This window comes from Oncorhynchus tshawytscha, linkage group LG30, assembly GCF_018296145.1.
Source record: "Oncorhynchus tshawytscha isolate Ot180627B linkage group LG30, Otsh_v2.0, whole genome shotgun sequence".
Classification (NCBI taxonomy): domain Eukaryota; kingdom Metazoa; phylum Chordata; class Actinopteri; order Salmoniformes; family Salmonidae; genus Oncorhynchus; species Oncorhynchus tshawytscha.
The window spans coordinates 13203499-13226525 of record NC_056458.1 but is presented as its reverse complement, the minus strand read 5'-3'; the positions used below and the strand labels follow the sequence as shown (position 1 = coordinate 13226525).

Genomic DNA, 23027 nt, shown 5'->3' with positions numbered 1-23027 from the left:
GAGGCTGTTATCCTATCATCATTATGTCAGGTCCCACAGCTCCTTCATGTACTCGTGATCAGGTGTACCATGGTAGTGTTGTCAGCATGTTTAGATGTTGGGTCCATTCTGGAGATACATATTCTTGTAATATGAAAAAAAAAAAAATGAATTTGTTTTTACAGGGTTTACACCCAGAGGCCTGAGTCTGCTAACAAGTTTGTGGGTCAGGATGGTGTTGAAAGCAGAGCTATAAAAGAAAACGCACTCTGACATATGTAAAATGCATAATTGACAAATTTGTTGGGACAATAGGCATTGGATAGGAGTTGGTCCAGTGAATTTTCTACCATGTGTTACACGATATCTATTGTTCCAGTTTTTTAAATTGATATCGACTGGGCTGTAGTGGAGATGGTAAGAAGCTTTGATATCATGGGGACCAAACTTCTAACGTCCTTTCTTGGTACACACCCACACAGACACGGCAGTCATAACAACCAGCGGCACTCCATCCTAAGGTGGCTGAAGAAGTTTTGCCTGACGTCAAACATTAAGAGTGTCGGATTGAAGTGTTTGAAAAAATGTAAACAACCATAAGAGCAGATAACTTTTTTTGTAATCATTACTGGCACAGTGATTTTAAAATCAATTCTAATTCTAGTCGCTTTCAATTGATTAATTGACTCCAAGAACCATAGATTGTTCGTAGTTCATAACATTAACACAACTGACATTAAACGTTGCTTGACCGTAGATTGGGATACATGTTTTAATAACATTGGATATTTGATTGGACTTAATGTTGTATACCTTGCGGTGTTGTGCATGCCAACCAGGTGAGAATCACCGGAATTAACTGTGATACTTGATGAATCAGGTCTTTGCTGCTTTATCAGCCTCTCCCTTGCCCACTCCAAGCTCCTCTTCATGGTTCCCTTCTGCAAGACAATTGTGTGATAATAAAGCGGAAAGAATGGGAATCCTATTCCTTCTAAGCAGTACTTTTAGTACTGGGTATATGCCTGAAGTTGTTATTTTACCCTAATAAGCTTCGATGGAATGTAGATATTCCAAAAACGAAGTGAACTTGCACATTAAAGTCTACTCTGTTCTAAAGCTGACATGTTGTAGATGTTAGCAAAGGTTTTACAAGGTTGTCACTAGCCAAATTTGCTTTATGTGAGCTTTTCAGTTTTTTTGCTTAAATACAAGGCTTTGGGCTAAAAACGTAACTCAAAAACATGTCCTGCTTCAGTACTATCCGATAAGTCACATTTAGGTAGCTTGTCTTCCTTTAGTCAATGATAAAGCAAAATAGAGACAACATAGTCCAAAAATCGACAACTACCAGGATTTTGAGCAGGATGTTTTTGGAGTATCCGTTGTCTAACCCATGTGTGCTTGGCGCTTACATTGAAAGATGATGCAGACTGTCTGCTGTACACAGTGATTTCACTACTAGAATTCAACTCTTGTGTCTTGCTTACAAGGTTTTCCCCCACATCATCAACAATGCCGGTTGTAGACCAAATTCTGTTGATACTTGAAACTTTGTTATCGCTGATTTAGCAAGACGCTTCAAAGGGTCACCCGGTCAGGTCAGTAAAAACATTAAATCTGGATAGATGTCATTGCTGAGCATAACTGAGCACACCAAGGATCTCATTCCATGGCTGCCTCGTGAGATGATAAAGGCTACAATGCCACAGGTTTTTCAGGATAATTTTTCAAAAACAACTTGTGTTACTGACTGCACATTAAGTGTTTTGCAGAAGGCTAAACATCTGGACTCAAAAACTGAATCTTACAGTCACTAATAGGCCAGTAATACTGTAAAATATCTAGTGCTACTGCTCCAACAGGAATGGTTATGTTCATTACAGAGGCTTATGGTGGGAAATGTAGCGATAGGTTCATAACACAGAGTTTTATGGGTTTCTCGACCATTTTGCATGCTGGAGATGAGGTGATGGGGGACCGTGGCTTCACAATTAGGGACTTGCTAGAGGAACGGAGTGTACGCTTGGTCTTATCAGCATTTACATGCAAGCAATGCCAGTTGACAAATGAGCAGGTCACTCGCACACAACGCATTGCTAATGTCCGTATTCATGTGGAATGAGAAATAACGCGTTTTAAGGTGTACAAGATTCTCTCAAACTCTGCCTATTAGTTTGGTCCCTAAAATTGACAACATACATTTGTGCAGCTCTTGTAAACCTGAGAGGAGAGCTTATTTCTAGCAAATAGACACAATGTCTAAATAGTGGTGGGTCGTTCGCGAATGAGTTGGCTCTAAGAGCCGGCTCACATATCAGAAGAACCCGAATCTATTTAGAAAAATATACACAAATTAAGATATGAATAATCAAAAGATGTCAATGAATATAATGAACTAATTCAAGGAACTAAAAAATAATATAATATTGGGCTAAATGCTCAAGCGCTCACACATTCGTTCTGTCTGCTCAGACTAACAGCCTCACGTGTTGTTCCTGTCCAATCAGACACACAGTGTCAACCAATGATCCAAAGATGCGTGAGGGAGGGCCGAGCCAACTCACTCACAGTCACACACACATAGAAGCCGAGGAGAGAGGAAGGACAGCTGTGAAAACAATAGCTGGAAAAGGAGTCGGAAGCACAGTGGCATTTGGATGCAATTTAATAATGTAGACAATGTTAGAGCACAGTGTAGAATTTGCCAAAACAAAATCTCATATAAAGCCGGTTCTACGCACAACCTACACCGGCATATGCGAACTGTGCACCCAACTGTGAAGCTAGCTGTAGCGGAGCTTCGAGAAATTAGCGGGCTTGCTAGTGATAGTGGTGGAGCCAGCACCTCCACACGTGGAGATGTATCCACTCAGTCAAGTAGGCATACTCCGCAACCCACAGCAACGCAGTCTTCTATGGACCAGTTTTTTGCTAAAGTCTATGTCTGTAGCAAAATAAGGCCAAATTGATATTGCATTTGCTAAAATAATTGCCACCGATTTCCAGCCATTTTCGATTGTGGAGAAAGAGGTTTTAGAAATTATAGCAATAGTCTAATTCCAATGTACACAATTCCAAGCAGGAAAACCCTTTCCAAATCACTTATTCCACAACTGTATGAGAGCAAACAGGCTTCAGTGTGGGAAAGAATCCAAAAAGCTACTGCAGTTTGCCTTACCACTGACTGCTGGACATCAAGGGTAACCACATCTTACATGTCACTTCATTGAAGATTTTTTTTTATGTCTAGCTGTCTTCTGTACTACTTTGAGTTCAGCGACAGACACACCTCAGAGAACTTGGCAGAGGAACTGTTGAGAGTGGCCAGAGAATGGCAAGTAGATGGAAAAGTGGCCTGTTGTGTTAGCGACAATGCAGCTAAAATAACCAAAGACATTACTTTTTTTAAATGGACCCATCATCCTTGTCTTGCCCACACAATCAACCTGATTGTAAGAGATGCTCTGAAGGTGATGACCCACTGTGGACAAAGTGAAAGCAGCTATGGAATATGTCCGCAGGAGCACAGTAGGTGCTGAAAAACTAAACAACAGTCACCCACGAAGCATCGTTACCCATCGCTCCACAAAAGCCGTGGCCCTTGCAGAACAAGGGGAACCACTACTTCAAGGTCTCAGAGCAAGTATCCATTTTCTCCATTGGGACGAATTAGGGACTGTCCATTTTTACCCACCTGAAGGTAGTATCCATCTGTTCCATTGGGGTGAATTAGGTACTGTCCATTATCCAAGCTTTTGATGTCACCATTTGGCCGACTCAGAAATTCTGTCAGAGACGTGGAACTCTTGAAGGAGCACTTGATCTCAAGGAGCTGTGTTGCATCAAGGATCCCATCTGGGCTGGCTCCCAACCAAGGATGGTCAGGGTGCACCACCAGGCCACTGTTCTCCACAACATGCCTCCAGGAGTGTGATGACATTGACCTAATTTTCTTTGCCATGCTTTGTTGCTGTATTGCCAGTGAAGGTTTGGTACAAATGCTCATTTACACATTTTTTGGGATCTGTGGTGTTTCGTTTGGGGACTCGTTTCGCTGTGCTGGCTGTTAGACGCAGCTTCCTAGCATCATGCCATAGCTGTGAAGCACTTTGGATCTTGGTTTCTTCCATCAATGTAACTGCTTGTACGGGGGATCATTTGATGTAGGCCTAATAAAACATTGTGCACTTCCTACAGGTTAGTGTTGTGCTGTGTTCAGTGTGTTTGTGTAGGCTGAATCATGTAGGCTTGGGCCTGACTTGCTGCTGCTGTCTACATCTGCTCTGTAACTTAGCTAAAGAAGACCATTTGTCTGGAGCCAAAATAGTGTGGCCATTACTGAGGAGTTGATGTGGCTTGTGAACTCTGCATGGTTCCTGAAAAGTCAGGGGGAGGTTGTGGAACCGTCCTGTGGCGATGTTGATCGTCATCAAGCTTGAGACCCTGGGTCTCGACCCCGCCCTGTGCAACTGGGTACTGGACTTCCTGACGGGCCGCCCCCAGGTGGTGAGGGTAGGCAACAACATCTCCTCCCCGCTGATCCTCAACACTGGGGCCCCACAAGGGTGCGTTCTGAGCCCTCTCCTGTACTCCCTGTTCACCCACGACTGCGTGGCCACGCACGCCTCCAACTCAATCATCAAGTTTGCGGACGACACAACAGTGGTAGGCTTGATTACCAACAACGACGAGACGGCCTACAGGGAGGAGGTGAGGGCCCTCGGAGTGTGGTGTCAGGAAAATAACCTCACACTCAACGTCAACAAAACTAAGGAGATGATTGTGGACTTCAGGAAACAGCAGAGGGAACACCCCCATCCACATCGATGGAACAGTAGTGGAGAGGGTAGCAAGTTTTAAGTTCCTCGGCATACACATCACAGACAAACTGAATTGGTCCACTCACACAGAGAGCATCGTGAGGAAGGCGCAGCAGCGCCTCTTCAACCTCAGGAGGCTGAAGAAATTCGGCTTGTCACCAAAAGCACTCACAAACTTCTACAGATGCACAATCGAGAGCATCCTGGCGGGCTGTATCACCGCCTGGTATGGCAACTGCACCGCCCTCAACCGTAAGGCTCTCCAGAGGGTAGTGAGGTCTGCACAACGCATCACCGGGGCAAACTACCTGCCCTCCAGGACACCTACACCACCCGATGCTACAGGAAGGCCATAAAGATCATCAAGGACATCAACCACCCGAGCCACTGCCTGTTCACCCCGCTGTCATCCAGAAGGCGAGGTCAGTACAGGTGCATCAAAGCTGGGACCGAGAGACTGAAAAACAGCTTCTATCTCAAGGCCATCAGACTGTTAAACAGCCACCACTAACATTGAGTGGCTACTGCCAACACACTGTCAATGACTGTCAATGACACTGACTCTACTCCAGCCACTTTAATAATGGGAATTGATGGGAAATGATGTAAATATATCACTAGCCACTTTAAACAATGCTACCTTATATAATGTTACTTACCCTACATTATTCATCTCATATGCATACGTAGATACTGTACTCTATATCATCGACTGCATCCTTATGTAATACATGTATCACTAGCCACTTTAACTATGCCACTTGGTTTACATACTCATCTCATATGTATATACTGTACTTGATATCATCTACTGTATCTTGCCTATGCTGCTCTGTACCATCACTCATTCATATATCCTTATGTACATATTCTTTATCCCCTTACACTGTGTATAAGACAGTAGTTTTTTGGAATTGTTAGTTAGATTACTTGTTCGTTATTACTGCATTGTCGGAACTAGAAGCACAAGCATTTCGCTACACTCACATTAACATCTGCTAACCATGTGTATGTGACAAATAAAATTTGATTTGATTTGATGGGCCTGGATATGTGTGGTGTGGTCTGTGGTGTTTAAAATGAATGTGTTTCACCTTCCTCAGCCCTACATTCTTCCTCACACCTGAGTTCCACTTCCTTTGAACATTAGTGCATACCATTCCTGTTTCGCCTTGCCCGATTGCACTCTCAACCAGCATTGAAGAAAATATTTTTAGTTATTATCTAACCCAGGGTTTCTCAAACCTCTCCTGGAGTCTCTGTTGTCCTGCACATTCATGTCATTTTTGGTCATTACTTTACTGACCTTCCACAGAATTCCTGCAGCATTGACTACAAGAGCGTCCCTGCAATACGTGAGCAACCCGCTGCCTGTATGACACCTGTCGTTGATGCTAGTACCCACGCCTTGTGATGAGATGAATGCAGGCTCTGACTCGGCTCTATGTCTGCTTTTTAGGTAGACAAGGTTGTCTCCAACATCCTTCAATAACACCCGACTGACTTTGTGACTGTGTAGGTATTGGTACGCCTCTGTAACAGTATAACTTTAGACCGTCCCCTCACCCATACCCAGGCGCGAACCAGGGAACCCTCTGCACACATCAACAACAGTCACCCACGAAGCATCGTTACCCATCGCTCCACAAAAGCCGCGGCCCTTGCAGAGCAATGGGAACCACTACTTCAAGGTCTCAGAGCAAGTGACTCACCGATTGAAACGCTATTTAGCGCGCACCATCGCTAACTAGCTAGCCGTTACACCTCTAAACTTTTTAAGTTGCTCATCGCCTTACCATCGCAAGCTGCGGATTCAACAAAGTATGTAAGTACGCTACCGTACGTGATACGAGGCCACTTCTTCACGTCATCTTCCCAACCATCAATTACGGAGGCTAATATTACCCTTTTTGTTCTCCATCAGGTTGTGTTCCCACATCATTATTAGTTTGGCAAGCTCTTCATGAATGAATGAAGAAACCGTTTGTTTATGTTAAACCGGAAATAACATCCATAATTCGCGTAAGGCATCATGGGACACGGGAAACTAATGGATAGCCAGTGATGAGAAACAGATCCTTCCCCTGTAAACTAGCTGATTAACATTATGATTCAGTTATTTTTTATTTTATTTCACCAGGTAGGCTAGTTGAGAACAAGTTCTCATTTACAACTGCGATTTGGCCAAGATAAAGCATAGCAGTGTGAACAGACAACACAAAGTTACACATGGAGTAAACAATAAACAAGTCAATAACACAGTAGAAAAAAGAGTCTATATACATTGTGTGCAAAAGGCATGAGGAGGTAGGCGAATAATTACAATTTGGCAGATTAACACTGGAGTGATAAATGATCAAATGGTCATGTGCAGGTAGAGATACTGGTGTGCAAAAGAGCAGAAAAGTAAATAAATAAAAACAGTATGGGGATGAGGTAGGTAAATTGGGTGGGCTATTTACCGATGGACTATGTACAGCTGCAGCGATCGGTTAGCTGCTCAGATAGCAGATGTTTAAAGTTGGCGAGGGAGATAAAAGTCTCCAACTTCAGCGATTTTTGCAATTCGTTCCAGTCACAGGCAGCAGAGAACTGGAAGGAAAGGCGGCCAAATGAGGTGTTGGCTTTAGGGATGGTCAGTGAGATACACCTGCTGGAGCGTGTGCTACGGGTGGGTGTTGCCAGTGTGACCAGTGAACTGAGATAAGGCGGAGCTTTACCTAGCAAGGACTTGTAGATGACCTGGAGCCAGTGGGTCTGGCGACGAATATGTAGCGAGGACCAGCCGACTAGAGCATACAGGTCGCAGTGGTGGGTGGTATAAGGTGCTTTAGTAACAAAACGGATGGCACTGTGATAAACTGCATCCAGTTTGCTGAGTAGAGTATTGGAAGCTATTTTGTAGATGACATCGCCGAAGTCGAGGATCGGTAGGATAGTTTGGCGGCGTGAGTGAAGGAGGCTTTGTTGCGGAATAGAAAGTCCACTCTAGATTTGATTTTAGATTGGAGATGTTTGATATGAGTCTGGAAGGAGAGTTTACAGTCTAGCCAGACACCCAGGTACTTATAGATGTCCACATATTCTAGGTCGGAACCATCCAGGGTGGTGATGCTAGTCGGGTGTGCGGGTGCAGGCAGCGAACGGTTGAAAAGCATGCATTTGGTTTTACTAGCGTTTAAGAGCAGTTGGAGGCCACGGAAGGAGTGTTGTATGCCATTGAAGCTCGTTTGGAAGTTAGATAGCACAGTGTCCAAGGAAGGGCCAGAAGTATACAGAATGGTGACGTCTGCGTCGAGGTGGATCAGGCAATCACCCGCAGCAAGAGCAACATCATTGATATTTACAGAGAAAAGAGTCGGCCCGAGAATTGAACCCTGTTATAACCATTTTCAAAAACAAAACCGTTACATTGGGAAGGTCCATACTCTGCTTGCAGTGGAAAATAAAGTTCCTTTAAACTCTGAAATGTGGTTGAAAGGAGGAGCTAGGAAATTGGCTGGTAAAATCAGCATATTAAAGAACACGGTAAGTTAGCGTGTAGGCAGTGGCGGTTCTAGCTTGTCTGGCTCCCTGGGCGAACATATAGCCAATGTTAAGTAAGCTAGTTGGACAGAAAACTAAATATTGTCGCCCCATGTGTAATAACATAGCAAGCAACGTAGGCTAAAACACATAAGTGTTATACTACCCTATTTCATTACATGCATAATATTAATATTATTGCTATATCGTAACTACCTCACCACTATGGCCTATTTTATTGCCTTACCTCCCTTATCTTACCTCACTTGCACACACTGTATATATACTTTTTTCTAATATATTATTGATTGTATGTTTGTTTATTCCATGTGTAACTCTGTGTTGTCGTATATGTTGAACTGCTTTGCTTTATCTTGGCCAGGTCACAGATGCAAATGAGAACTTGTTCTCAACTAGCCTACCTGGTGAAATAAAGGTGAAATAAACAATTTGACTCATAAAGAGATGACATAGCTGCATTCCTTTTATCTTATGCACATTGCTCTTCTTCTTTACTCTTTTTCCTAAACTGGGCACCTGATGGCTTAGACCTTTTCTTATTCATTTGTGTTGATTTGGCACTTGAGCATCAATACATTACCCATCCCCCAATACTGTCAACCAAGAGTCAAGACCAGCAGACTGGTTTTATATTATTCTTAACGATTTCACACAAACCAGAAAAAAATGCAACAATATGGCTGTGAAAACTATATATTCACCGTATTATGAATGAATTGTGGTTTATTTGGTAGCATTTCATAGTGTGACTGATTTTACTAATTGCATTAGTACTGTACAAAGTTAGAGGTGCGCTATTTGATAGATTCCCCCGCTCCCTCTACATCGGGGTTCCAGTGGGGAGACCTGAGGTCAACCTACCCCCCACCCCATCTAGTACTTCTGAGTGGGAGACCTTCTTGCCTAGCTCACAAACTAGAATCAGGGCGCCCACTCCGACAAGGTTAATTGACCAACAGTCCCACACGGTGACGTGACGTTCAAATGGGCGATAGAAAACCGATCGCGCAAATGTCATCATTCCATTTTTTTGGTGCGTGCCATGTTACCTATACCTAAATCCGCCACCGTGTGCAGGTGTATATTTAGCAGCTGTAGGCGTTGATTTGACGTGTGCAGGACAGCTTACAGTCGTTTATTCAGCACGTTAGACCGCCTGCAAGCACATTTGCACGTGTTTATTTGACGCGGGTAGGCGTTAACTTAGTTGAACACGTTAATTTAGCGCCTGCACCTGCTTACTTTACACGCGTAGCATTAAAAAGATTGGTTCTTAAAGAACGTGGTCAAATCGCAAATGGCGTTCCATACATTTGACAGCTAACCTTTTTTGGACAGCCCTGGGTCTCCTCATCTAGCGATCCCACAAAGGATAGCTACAAACTAAAACAAAATGAAAAAGTAATTTGGAAAAAACATACTACACCAGTCTCTAGATATGTTAATACATTTAGATATTTCTTTTTATGGCCTTACTCCCCATCATATCCTTTGAACATATGGCATGGGCAGAGTGACCAGTGGCAGTAACTAAATATAACTGACTGTAAAAGCCCATAACATAACTGAAATACTTTATTGAATTCAGCTCAAACAAATTATGACATAAGCTTCATTTTATTTTTTCAAGGATGAAAACAGAAACTGTGTTCACAGAATGGTAACCACATGCAATACAAAAATATGAATTTTTACATGACATAAAAAACATGAATTGACCCATTCAAAAAGAAATGTACAGTATTTTTACAGTATTTGTACATGAAAAAATATAAAGATATATACATCTGTAATAGGGGAGCAGTACCTATTTCAAAATGCGATGTATTGTACATATAAAATGTTTGTACAAATATTAAAAGTTAATTAGCTGTACATTAAATAATGTATCTACATGTATATCTTACATACCATTGATATCATAAATACATTTACTGCAGTCTTTCACTAAATCAACCCTATATGTTCCAATACAATACAATCACTTACACTCACAAACACACTAATACAAGCACACCAACTGAAGCTGACCATCACTAACGGAATACACACAAGCACATGTGATCATGTTTAAGGAGTAAATTATACGACACTTTTGTGCCAGGTTCCTGGTCTATTTTTTGGGTGCTGTAAATGAATCTACTATACTACTTGACTTGATATACCTCTCTACAGCGCTCCCAGGCTGAGAGAAGGCATCCCTGCTTCTCTGTGGCTCCCTCTTATGCATTTTAATAATCAGGGCACTCGCTTCATTATCAAATACCTTCAGTCCTAAATAACCAACATGATTCCATTCCCAGTGTGTAGTGAGATGAGAGGAAGATCACATTGCATGCTGACACCTCTTAGCTGTGGTTTCAACAGATTCATTCTTCATATATGCAATGAGCTGTTTTCAAATGTATGGTTTCATCAGATTCTACTCAGACAAGCAACACAGAGACATGAGTCAATTCAATCATGCTCTCGCAACTCCTGAGACCTTTGTCCTTTCAAACTTCATGGAACAAAAACATAAACACTGAAAATTATTACTCAAAATAGGAACCAACAACTAAAAGTAAAAGTTTGTATCTTATCATTTTTTCTCCTGTTGAAATAATGTGTACAGGTCATGTGCAGGAGGCAGACAGAGGGCAGCACGGTGACAGTGTCGCAGTGCATGTCATCAAAAAACTGCAGAGAGCTGAAGGGTAAGAGTCAAGAGGCAGTTGGATTACATCACTCAAGCAGCCCGAAGCTTCGAGACCACAATGAGAAAAGAGGAGGGAGTGAATGCAGTGGTCCATTTAGGATAGGAGTTACAAACATTGTTTTGGTCCAGCAAGTGTCTGGGTTGCATCGTCTGGGAGCCCCCAGTAGGAAGAACCACATCACAGCAGCACAGAGAGGAGGCAGAGCAGGGCAGGCTGCAGATGGAGCAGAACACAGCAGAGCAGCCGTCAGCTACCGGGCTCATACCAGAGCACAGCAGAGCAGCCGTCAGCTACCGGGCTCATACCAGAGCACACCGGTCAGTCTCAGAACAGACACCACAAGCCAGTTATTCATAAGCCTCAGATAGTCCAAAAAGCAACAGTAGAAAAAAATGAAGGCAATATGTTTTGAGACGAAGGAAGGAAAGTTGAGGGGAGGTAGCGAAGCACTACCCGTGGCCTCCTCAGTCCAGCACCCTTCTCTCCCACACAACCAGACACTACAGTTTAATAGACATGGAAGATCAGGCTGTGGGTTAGTGGAAGCCATGTCTGTATCAGGCAGAGTCAATGCTTTGATCAATCCTAAAAGTTAAGGATTTCAGGAGCATGCAAGGCAGACCCAGGCTTTGTTTGTTTTGCATTGCTTATATTTCATAGTGACGGCTACAACCTATATTAGGAAGAGAGAAAACAGAGAGAGAGAGAACAAATGAAACATGGAGGTTAGAGGCTGTTAGTGAAAATATAATAACAGGTTAAAATTAAGAGAATGATTTGAGAAGAAGACCGGTGCAGTAGAAGAGACAGGTAAATACTTCAACATGAAACAAGGGCCCAGATTTCTGCACCACAGGAATCTCAAATGAGCCTTCTCATCACAAAAACCTCTTTCAGGATTTACAAGCCCATGCAGTGTCCCAACAGACCATTGCAAACACCATGCAAACTGGTAAGCTCTTCTCTTCCCATTCAAGCACTGGCATGCTATGCAGGCTCAATTTGTTGGGGCATCATTACTGATAGTGTTGGCAAAGGACAGCTTGTTTGAAAACAAACATAAGACCAGTAGCTAGCTCCACTAGCAGAGAGTTGTTAAACTGGTAGGGGCTGTTACTGGACAAGTAGTTCATGTGTAGAGAAGACTCCACCCATGAGCCTTTGAGTGACAGACGTGCAGTATGTAGCGAATGAGGAAGTTACAGAGCACGAGCAGGAGAGAGATGGCAGGAGATGAGTGAAGGTGCAGAGACAAATCTGGACCAGGTACTGTACACCTAACATATGAGAAGAAAGGTGTGGGGAGGTGTATGGGTACAGAGCAGGTCAGGAAAATGTCCAGGAAAGGGAGGGACAATGCTTTTAAACAGAAAAGTGCACTCACAGTCACATCCTGGAGGAGAAAGTTTGGGAAACAGAAGATAAAACAGAAAATTCCCTTAGCGTCACATATAATGGTTAATTTCTAAATGCTTCACCATTAGAAACCACAGTCACTCATATTACAGTGGTCAACATATCTGTAATGGACCGTCAAGAGGGTATGTGGCTCATGACAGTAACCTACGACCAAGAGTCAACTCGGTCATCCCCTGCCTAGTCCCCATCAGTTTGACATCAGTGGCCCTAAAACTGCACAGCAATCTGGGGGCCATCCTTTACATGCCTTCAGCTGAACCTCTTTGTTTCATACACAAGTCCATTCCAGATGAGTCAGAACCCAGTTAGGGGTCAGAGTGCATAGCAGGGCGGGCAGGCATGTCCTACACCTCTAGGATACGTACTCTGCAGACTTCCAGAAGTGTCCAGGGTGGGACAGTCTCCGGTTGAGTTTGGGCAGCTTCTCCAGCATGTCTGCCAGTTGGGTGAAGGTGGGCCGCTCCCTCAGGTCGTAGGCCCAGCAGGCAGACAGGATTTCCTGCACAGACAGGAAGGATTAACGTCATCACTTCATGCCAACACAATGTAGAGATGTATCCTGTAGTCAGCTTTAATTTCTTCTCTACTCTATCAAGGTCATCCCTTAAAAAGATAGCATTAGCATGAGCAAATACCCTCACTTACCCTGCTAGGATTAAGAAAGATGCAATTCCCCCTCCAAAAAAGTATGGGCATAGATTTCTGCATGATTACACCACAATGTGATCTGGCACCAGAGCATGTGAGCGGAGATAAGCGTTTGGAAATCCCGCTCATGCTTTCGGGATACGTGTCTTTTCAGATTCCACAATGATTCTTTAGTTGTGGACACTACATCACCACACTCCCTCTCTTGCTCTTTGTAAGTCACCTTGATTTAGCACCTGTGTGTTCTATCGGTTTCTTTATGAAAATATTTTGTTAACTCCATGACAGTAGCTAAAGCAAGGGGCTATAGCAGCACACAAGTAGACTACAAATGCATGCTGGGCCGGGCGTGCCCTGAGCTCGTGAAGTGAGCGCTACTGGAACGAAATTGGGGCGTGCGAGAAGGCCTATGTTCCAGCCATTGGGAATCTCGCACCGGGCTCCAGTCAAATTGGGCACGCTCCCCTCCAGCTCCGCTCACATAAGTGCTTCCCCCCTCCACTCACCGTGACCTCCTTGCCCAGGTTGATCTCTGCCAGGACCTTCTTGATGCCCTCACCGCTCCCCACCTGCCAGATGGTAGCCTCCACAGGCTGGTTGATGATAGGCCAGTCCCTGGCTTGGAGCTCGTACCAAATGGTGCTAAAAGGGGGCAACCAGCAATATGGTCATTCCCCAGAGCCAGTTAACTGTAAAGTGAAGCAGTCTCAAGGAGAAACTATTCTGCTATTAATGATAAAGAAAAGGTACTTCAGAATCTGCTTAGAGAGCGTACCCAAAGGCATAGACGTCTGCAGCGTTGGAGAAGGGCAGGCGGTCCTCGTTGTTTCCAGGGCTCATCCTGCGTACGATCTCTGGCGCCAGGTAACAGATCCAGCCATGTGGAAGCTTCAGCTCGTTGTCTCGCCTGTGAGAGAAAACACACACACACACAATAAGAAACCACTGTTAGGAGAACACAGACCCACCGAGCATCCACCAGCTGAGATGATAGCTGTAGGAACCAATATGCAGAGTCCATACCTCCCCTCCTGAACCACTCCAGAGATCCCAAACAGGCCGAAGTCTGTAATAATCACTTTATTGGTGTCATGAAAGACGTTCTTTGACTTCAAGTCCTTGTGGACAATGCCTTTGGCATGCAGGTAGCCCATTCCCTGTGTGGATTAAAGTAATAAGGACAAACAGTAAATACATATTACACATACTGTTTTTGTCAACATTACCCATCTACCTGTACAAATCTGAAAGGACCGAACAAGAGTAGAAGTTCACCTTTACAATTTCTTGAGCGATTTGCCTCGTCTTGTTTATATCCAGTGTGTTTTTGGTGTCCCGAACCACAGAGTATAGTGTCCTCCCTTTACAGAAACTGGAGAAAAACTTTTGAATGAACAAATGGAACTAAACAACAGCTATGGTGGACTGAACATGCCAAAGAGATATTCATTTTGGATGTAAGTTAACCCCTCCCCCTACCTGGTGATGATGGCGAGGTGGGGCGGGGCCATGCAGGCCCCCATGAAGAGGACCACGTTCTCGTGACGGGTCTGTCTGTAGTTCATCACCTCCTTCTTAAACAGCTTCAGGTGGTCCTGGTTGTTCCCATCTATCTCCAGCAGCCGGATAGCCACCTCGCCATGCCAACGCCCCTTATGCACCTTTCCCCAACGGCCCTGGAGTGAAGGAGGGAGTGATTTAATGACACTTTCAGAAACAGACATTCAATGGGTTTGAATAGAAAACACTGATAGTTTCATGCATATGTAGCTTGATCATTGAAAATGTTCTCTCCAGTGAAAACAGCGTGTTCTATTGCCCTCTCACCTTCCCAATGAGCTCTCCCAGGTCCAGCTGTTCGAAGGGAATGTCCCACTCCTGCAGGTAGACGCTGGTCTGGCTGGCCTTACGGGAGATGGGGCCTTTCCAGCGACCACCCCGTGAACTGGGCAGGTCATCCAACTCATCACCATCACACTCACCGTCCGAACCACCATTCATCCCACTCCCATCGTCATCGTCATCTTCCTCATCATCATCATCCTCCTCCTCCTCCTCTACTGGATCTGGGTCTATCTCAGGTTCAACCTCCTCTTCCTCCTGTAAGACATTCATGGCCAATGTTTTTGGTTTTGGGCATGTGTCTGCACATATGTTAGTTACTTTACACACACACACAGTTTCTACCTCTCCGTCCTCATCCTCAGCCAGTTCAGCGTGCATGTCATCTGCTGGTTCAGTCTCACTGTTGGGACGGGTCAAACCACAGTCACAATGTCAGAGTGTTCTGAGTGTTGCACCATTAAAACACTATTGATAAATGAAATAGACAGGCGAGCCTTACACTGTGTCTTGGAGGGCTTCAGAGTGCAAAGTAGTGGAACTGGACACATCTGGGAGAAAATAATACAAATATTCAGTATGCAATAAAACTGCTCTTTGCTCTTATAGCCAAACTTGCATCCCTCATGTAGTTTCTTTGCCCACTTATATTGGCCCCTTGCCTTAGCAATGTGTTGACAACCACAACCACTACAATATGATAAGACATGCAATTCTGAAACTCCCCAGCAGGTGGTACAGAGACCCATCTCCACATGAGATACTGCAGTCTAAATATCACACAGCAAAACACATTGTTCCAAGGCATTCACAAATGCACAACTTGGTCATATAATCCACTAAACCCATGAGTACATGCAGGAGATAGACAGAGCTGACAGGGTTGGTTGTGGCTGAGGATGTGGGCAGGAGTGAGTGCCGCCCAACAGTGTCTGGGACTGTACCGTAAACTCACCGGGGAAGATAAACTGCTGTCTATGCTGAAAGTAGCAGGCAGCTTAGGGGAAAGAGAGGGAAGAACCAACAAGCATGGAGAGGAGAGAAGGACTCTGGGTTAGAGTAGGCATTAAAACAACCCTAGTCACACCCACCCACCCACAGGAGTTCCTCTGTGTTAGTGGTATTAATGAAGAGAGGGAGAGAGAGGGAGGTCGACCACTGCTGCCCGGCCATTCCATTCCAAGTCTAGCATTCACTAAACAGAAAATGTGACTCAGGGAGTCATTCTGTGTAATGAAGAACACAATGCAAGCATGCACCTTGATAGTTGGAGAATGCTGGCTTAACTGTGTGCAGTGGACATGCTTCTGTGGCTGTTTATATAGCCGTGTGTGTTTGTGTGTGAGAGTGGTGATTGTGTGTATTCATATAAGGGTGTGAGTGACAGTCAGGGACCTACCTGGGAAGTGGAAGCGGTTTTCCCGGTGGACCTTGGGTGAGGGGTTGGGGGGCGGGGTGGCACTGGGAGGGTTCTGGAAGGGGGCAGGGGAGGAGGGTGTGGAGGAGGTGGTGGAGGACGGGTTACTGCTGGAGTCCAACTGGTTCAGCACAGGAGGGTGATCCTGAGAGAAGGAGAACAAATATACACTGATCAGAGTCAATAACACACTTGTCTGTCCTAACAGCATCATGCACATAATTATCATCAAAGCTGTGATGTAATATCTAAGCAGGTGTGATTGGTTGTACCTTTTTGGTGATGGCCTTTGGTAGTGTGCCAAACTGCGGTGCTTCCAAAGGCCGGTCCACAGGGTTGTTGATGTCAGACGGCACAGACTCAGTCCTCCGGATTTTGGTGACTGGAAAGAAGAAATTGGGGTCATAACCCTCATACTTGTTGAATCTATGTAGGCCCTTTAATAAACTATGGATGAACATTTAGCAGGTTGACGTTTATTGGGATGAGTCTTGTCCTGGTGGTAGAACTAAGTGATTTTCTGTTAGATGTGTCACCTGCAAAGTCAAAATTGTCTATATTGTAAAGATTTATGAAAACAAAATGTAGCTTTTTTTGAGCTTAATTTAAGGTTAGAGGTGGGCATTATTGTTATCATTGCAGTTAAGGTTAGGTTTAAAATCAGATTTATTGACCCGTCTGCAGAGCTGCCTCCAGTAAAGGTGTCATCCCAATAAATACTAACCTGCGAAAATGTGTGGTGTGGAAGGCTTACTTGGCAGAAAGGAGATTCTGCAGGAGGGAGATTCTTTAGTACACTTATTATGGCACTTTAACCTGCAGACAGGAAACAACCAATCAGAGAACAGCAACAGAAAAACGAACCACCAAAAGAGGATGAAGTTGTATTTTACTGCATTGTACAGACACTCAACCGAACTCCAGAACATCTCAGAGAGCCTCCCCCTCCCTATCCTCCTCTCCATGTCTCCTCACTTCACTCACCTGCAGTGTTTACACTTCACCCCAAACATCATGTTCTTCTGACACACCTGACACGTCTGGGACAGCCACGACTTGGTGGAAAACCTGCACACAGAATCATCAATTGCTTAAACCATCAATAGTGTTTTGCTATATCTACTGCAGATTGAAAGTATATTTCATATTTTCATGATGGCAGTCTGAGGCTTAAAAGTGTAGTCAGCAACCTGTGGGTGACGGCCAGGCCTATGTCTCTCCTCACTGCCTGCGGGGAGCCGCGGCGCAACCCCATGTTATCTGGAGAGAGACAGAGATGTCAAACACTAGGAGTGAAACGTAAACCTGACAGAGGAGGACGTGTCTAAACATTGAGTATTAGCGCAAAAACTGCAAATGTTCTATGAAGTTTAGAGGCTAGTATCAAAATGAAATGAGTGGTGGTCAGGGAAATGCTCAATTCTGGTTCTTTTTCCAAACTTTCCAACATTTCCAGAAATCCTGGTTGGAAGACTCCTGGAAGTTCCCAGAATTTTTCAACCCTACCACTTGCTACAGTATGTGCCAAAACCAATGAAAAACATTTACTGTTTATTTTACAAGTTAGAACAAATGTAAGTGAGACCTATTGACGTTGTTTCGGTAGGTGAATCCCCTACACATAAATCAATATGGAAAGATACTGACACAAAAGCACACACACACACTCACTCACCACACACACTGTCAACACACATACTCACTTGGTCAACAGACACACTCACACGGTCAACATACACACACTCACTCACTCACTCACTCACTCAACACCCAACACACTCGCTCAACACCAACACACTCGCTCAACACCAACACACTCGCTCAACACCCAACACACTCGCTCAACACCCAACACACTCGCTCAACACCCAACACACTCGCTCAACACACACACACACTCGCTCAACACACACACATTCACTCGCTCAACACTCACTCACTCACTCACTCACTCACTCACTCACTCACTCACTCACTCACTCACTCTCACTCACTCACTCACTCTCACTCACTCGCTCAACACACACACACAATCACTCACTCAGTCACTCTCAAAGACACAAATTTGTGGGAGTATTAGACTTATCTCTAAGCTGTGAAATGAAGTGGAGAAGTAATGTCATCATTCAGATGGAACAACCCCAGCAATCTACCGACTGAAACACACTGCCTCTGAGCCAAACTGGGACGGCTACTGTGGCCCTACAGCCAGTTACTGGAAAATAAATATATTTCTTTACAAAGAGCACACATAGACAAAGGGTCCATTCTATCAGAGTAGTTCACCATGCACTTACCAATCTACTCAAAGGAAGATTCCTTACATATAGCCTAAATGGAGAACGTAGACATGTGTGTGAACTCACTCTTGAGGTGGGATGAATGCTCCTCCATCAGGGTAGGGGTGCCAGGTAGGGTGTAGGGGGCAGTGGCGGGGGCAGGGGTTGAAGCCCCGGGAGTGCGGGCAGACAGGTGGGGGGAACGGGAGGGTGAGTCCTCACAGCCATTCCCATTGATCTGAACGTTGAGGAACAACTTATTCTGCTTTGCACACCTGAGGGGAAAAAAGAACACACTGGGACGTCAGTACAGTGGCCCACTGCTGCCCTCACACCCTCATCTCAACACAGTCAACACTGGATTACTCAATGACAATCCCAAATGGGCCACCATACAGATCACCAAAGACAATCATTTAATGGCTATCCTGTACCAGCCATGTTATGCAAGTGGCAGAGAGGAGAGGAGCGAGGCAGATGGGGAAGGAGGGCGACATTAGCAGCAGGTCTTGGCACATGGCAGACTCAGCCACAACCTCCACCACAGCAGAGCACAGGCCAAAGGGCTGAACGTCCTCTGCCTGGCACTGGGTCAGGAATGCAGAGTGCTGATCCAGCAGCAGGCAGCCCCACTGCCTTCCTGCCTGTTCTCTCTGGGCTCTATACACAGTGGAAAAGGCCTGTGCCTCGCTATGCCCCCGGTCACACTCATCAGTGTCCTCACATGATAGGTCGGTGGTCATACGGTCTACTTCTATATAAAGTATATAGTCTATGTATGTATCATTAAGCAATATTATCAGTCCTGTTTAAATACATCCATCTAGTCAGGTTCCATTCATTACGGCTGAGCTTTTCATCACTAATGCTACAGTGCCCTGCAAAAATATTCACCCCCTTTGGCATTTTTCCTATTTTGTTGCATTACAACCTGTAATTTATGTAACAGACATACACAAAATAGTCCAAATTGGTGAAGTGAATTTATTTTATTTATAACGAAAAAGTGGTGCGTGCATATGTAGTGGCCAGAAAAAAAGCCATTGCTTAAAGAAAAAAAGAAGCAAACACATTTGGTGTTCGCCAAAAGCATGTGGGAGACTCTCCAAACACATGGAAGAAGGTATTCTGGTTAGATGACACTAAAATGGAGCTTTTTGGCCATCAAGGAAAACTCTATGTCTGGCGCAAATCCAACACTTTTCATCACCCCGAGAACACCATCCCCACAGTGAAGCATGGTGGTGGCAGCATCATGCTGTGGGGATGTTTTTCATCAGCAGGGACTGGGAAAAGGGTCAGATTTGAAGAAATGACAGTTGGCGTTAAATACAGAGAAAGTCTTGAGGGAAACCCGTTTCAGTCTTTGAGACTGGGATGGAGGTTCACCTTCCAGTAGGACAATGACCCTAAGCATACTGCTAAAGCAAAAACTCGAGTGGTTTAAGGGGAAGCATTTCAATGTTTTGCAATGGCCTAGTCAAAGCCCAGACCTCAATCCAATTGAGAATCTGTGTTATAACTTAAAGATTGCAGTACACCAGCGGAACCCATCCAACTTGAAGGAGCTGCAGCAGTTTTGCCTTGAAGAATGGGCAAAACTCCAAGTGGCTAGATGTGCCAAGAGACATACCCCAAGAGACTTGCAGCTGTAATTGCTGCAAAAGGGGGGGGGAATAGTTATGCACGCTCAAGTTTTTTTTCTTTTGTCTTATTTGTTGTTTCTTTCACAATAAAAAATATTTTTCATCTTCAAAGTGGTAGGCATGTTGTGTATATCAAATGATACAACCACCCAAAAATCTATTTTAATTCCAGGTTGTAAGGCAACAAAATAGGAAAAATGCCAAATGGGGGTGAATACTTTCGCAAGCCACTGTACATTTACAAATTAACAGGATATTATGGATATGTGTTAGTACTGTATGCGTATCTATGTCTGTGTGGGAAAAGTGTGTGTGTGTTTCTGTGTCTTGTCCTCTGAGAATCATGCCTTAGAAATGACTTAATCTCAGGGAATCTGTGGGGGATTAGCTCTGGCCTTATACTGAACACATTAAGGCAGCAAGGGGCAGGATGTGGTGTGTGTGTGTGTGTGTGTGTGTGTGTGTGTGTGTGTGTGTGTGTGTGTGTGTGAAAAGCCCTGTGCTTCAGTTGTAACATCATAATAAGGAAGGACAGAAGTGTGTCCCATATACAAACCGGTTCCAAGATTTTGAGCATTGTGGAAAACTGCCCAGACACTGGTCATGATGACCTCACATGCGTTGCCAAGCAAAATAATCTTTCAGAAATCTCTTGTCGAGTGGGCCACTATGATTACTGTCAAATGGACTGGATCAGTTGAAATTCTGTGCCTCCAACAACACTGTCAGACAGCATAACCCTTTACTCTAGGTCATAATGGACTGGAACTCTCACAAAGCATGGGGGGCAGGAAGTGACCTACTTGTTGGTGGGCGGCTCCTCGATGCGGTTCCCCAGCTGGGACTCGTGACTCTTGCTGCGGGTCAGGGTGATGTTGGGCAGGAGGTGCATCACCTTGCGGGAGGGCGGCGGCGGAGTGCATGGGGGCTTCAGCCTGTGGCGCCTCTTGGAGGGCGGGGTGATGGGCGGGGTGGAGGTGTGGCCATAGAGTCGCCCCTGATGGGCAGCGGAGAGGGGGAAGGGGTCTGTGAAGGGGCTGTCAGCGTAAATGTACGCCCCATGGGCCTCGGGACCGGGCATTGCAGACACGGAGCCGAACCGGGTTTGGGCACAGGCGGTGCAGGGGGTGGGGGGAGTGGATGGGGTGGTGGGGGGCCGAGCTAGGGGAGAGGGGCTATGGGGGCGCATCGGACCCCCCATCCCCCCCATCAGCTGGTCGGCAGGCAGCAGCAGAGAGCCACTGTCTCGCCGGGTGGGCTCAGAGAACCAGAGTCCCCCATCCTCTCTCAGCTCCCCATCTGTAGGGGAGACACAGAACAGGGTTACAGACCATTAACACACGCCAATCAGTCTTCCACCCCTCAACCCTCAACCGAGTGTCTTCTGTCCTACAACATAACCTTACCCAGGGTGGCACCCTGTTGCTTCTGATGGGGCTAATAGACCAGAAACAGCCTGGCAGAAACAGCCGAGTCCAACAGTCAGTAAAACCCCACAGCGACCCCAGACTGACATGGCAGATCAGGCAGACTCTCCAGGGTACAGATAGACACCCACCTGATTCAGTGGCACTCTTCAGGCAGGAGAGGGCAGCGGTGAGCCTGGCACACTCCTCTGAAGTGGAGCCCAGTCTCCTCACAGTCTCCTGCACCTGAGAACCTGGCATCTGCAGCAAGGCATCCAGGGACAGTTTCAAGGGCACTGCCTGGAGAGAGGAGAAGAAAGAGACAAGGTCGGGGGGGGTTATTAGTACGTCCAAACAGTATCCAGTCACAACTCTCCATACAGTACAACATGTGACAGAGAAACATACAATCTGTATACATCTTACACGAGTATGCTAGAGTCCAACTCACCTATGCTAGACACAAAGGTCATCATTGTTCCTTCTCATAAACCAAAGCCAGCCAACCCATATGTCTAACTCCAGTTATGTCCACATAGCAGGACAGGCCAGGCCAGGCCAGGCCAGGCCAGGCCAGAACAAGCCAGGGCAGAACAAGTCAGGCCAGGCAATGAGCAGAGACCAGAAAGTACTGACTGACTGGCCAAATCCCCCTGGAGCCTCCCACCCAGAGAAGAGGTCAGACAACAAGCTGCACAATTGTGCTATTTCGCTATTTTTTTGCGTAGCTTATTTTAAAAAAACGTATTGTGTACATTATGTTGCTGCTACCGTCTCTTATGAGCAAAAATAACTTCTGGACATCAGAAAAACGCGGACCGAAAGAAACTTTTTCCTTTAACGTGTCCGACGAAAAGGATATCCTGCTTTCACTGGAACAGGCCCAGATCCACGCCTTTTGCGTTAAGAAAAGACACTGGAAAACGGGCTGCAGATCAGGCATCCTTCTGAAAATCCGGAGGCGAGCGAGTAAACTCCATTCATCTCGCGAATGTGCAATCATTGGACAATAAAATGGATTACCTACGATTAAGATTATCCTACCAACGGGACATTAAAAACTGTAACATCTTACGTTTCACCGAGACGTGGCTGAACGAAGATACGGCTAGCGGGATCTTCTATGCACCGGCAGAACCGAGACGCTACCTCTGGTAAGACGAGGGGTGGGGGTGTTAGTCTTTTTGTCAATAACAGCTGGCGCGCGATATCTAATATTAAAGAAGTCTCGAGGTATTGCTCGCCTGAGGTAGAGTACCTTATTTTTATTTATTTTTTACCTTTATTTAACTAGGCAAGTCAGTTGAGAACAAATTCTTATTT

The 23027-nt window shown here is 45.1% G+C and overlaps 1 protein-coding gene across 1 annotated transcript in view; it reads right to left on the bottom strand.

Moving 5' to 3' along the window:
* Positions 1 to 9949: 9949 nt before the first annotated feature.
* Positions 9950 to 23027, bottom strand: part of LOC112250276 (kinase suppressor of Ras 1-like) — a 49045-nt gene continuing 35967 nt past the window's right edge. The window contains 19 exon segments of the mRNA XM_024420290.2: positions 9950 to 11260; positions 12832 to 12965; positions 13621 to 13756; positions 13890 to 14021; positions 14138 to 14271; positions 14390 to 14486; positions 14594 to 14790; positions 14942 to 15214; positions 15302 to 15359; positions 15459 to 15507; positions 15912 to 15953; positions 16356 to 16518; positions 16646 to 16755; positions 17128 to 17189; positions 17358 to 17441; positions 17564 to 17633; positions 18740 to 18927; positions 21102 to 21597; positions 21857 to 22004. Of these exon segments, the coding sequence (XP_024276058.2) occupies positions 11077 to 11260; positions 12832 to 12965; positions 13621 to 13756; positions 13890 to 14021; positions 14138 to 14271; positions 14390 to 14486; positions 14594 to 14790; positions 14942 to 15214; positions 15302 to 15359; positions 15459 to 15507; positions 15912 to 15953; positions 16356 to 16518; positions 16646 to 16755; positions 17128 to 17189; positions 17358 to 17441; positions 17564 to 17633; positions 18740 to 18927; positions 21102 to 21597; positions 21857 to 22004 (2757 nt within the window). The 3' untranslated portion in view covers positions 9950 to 11076.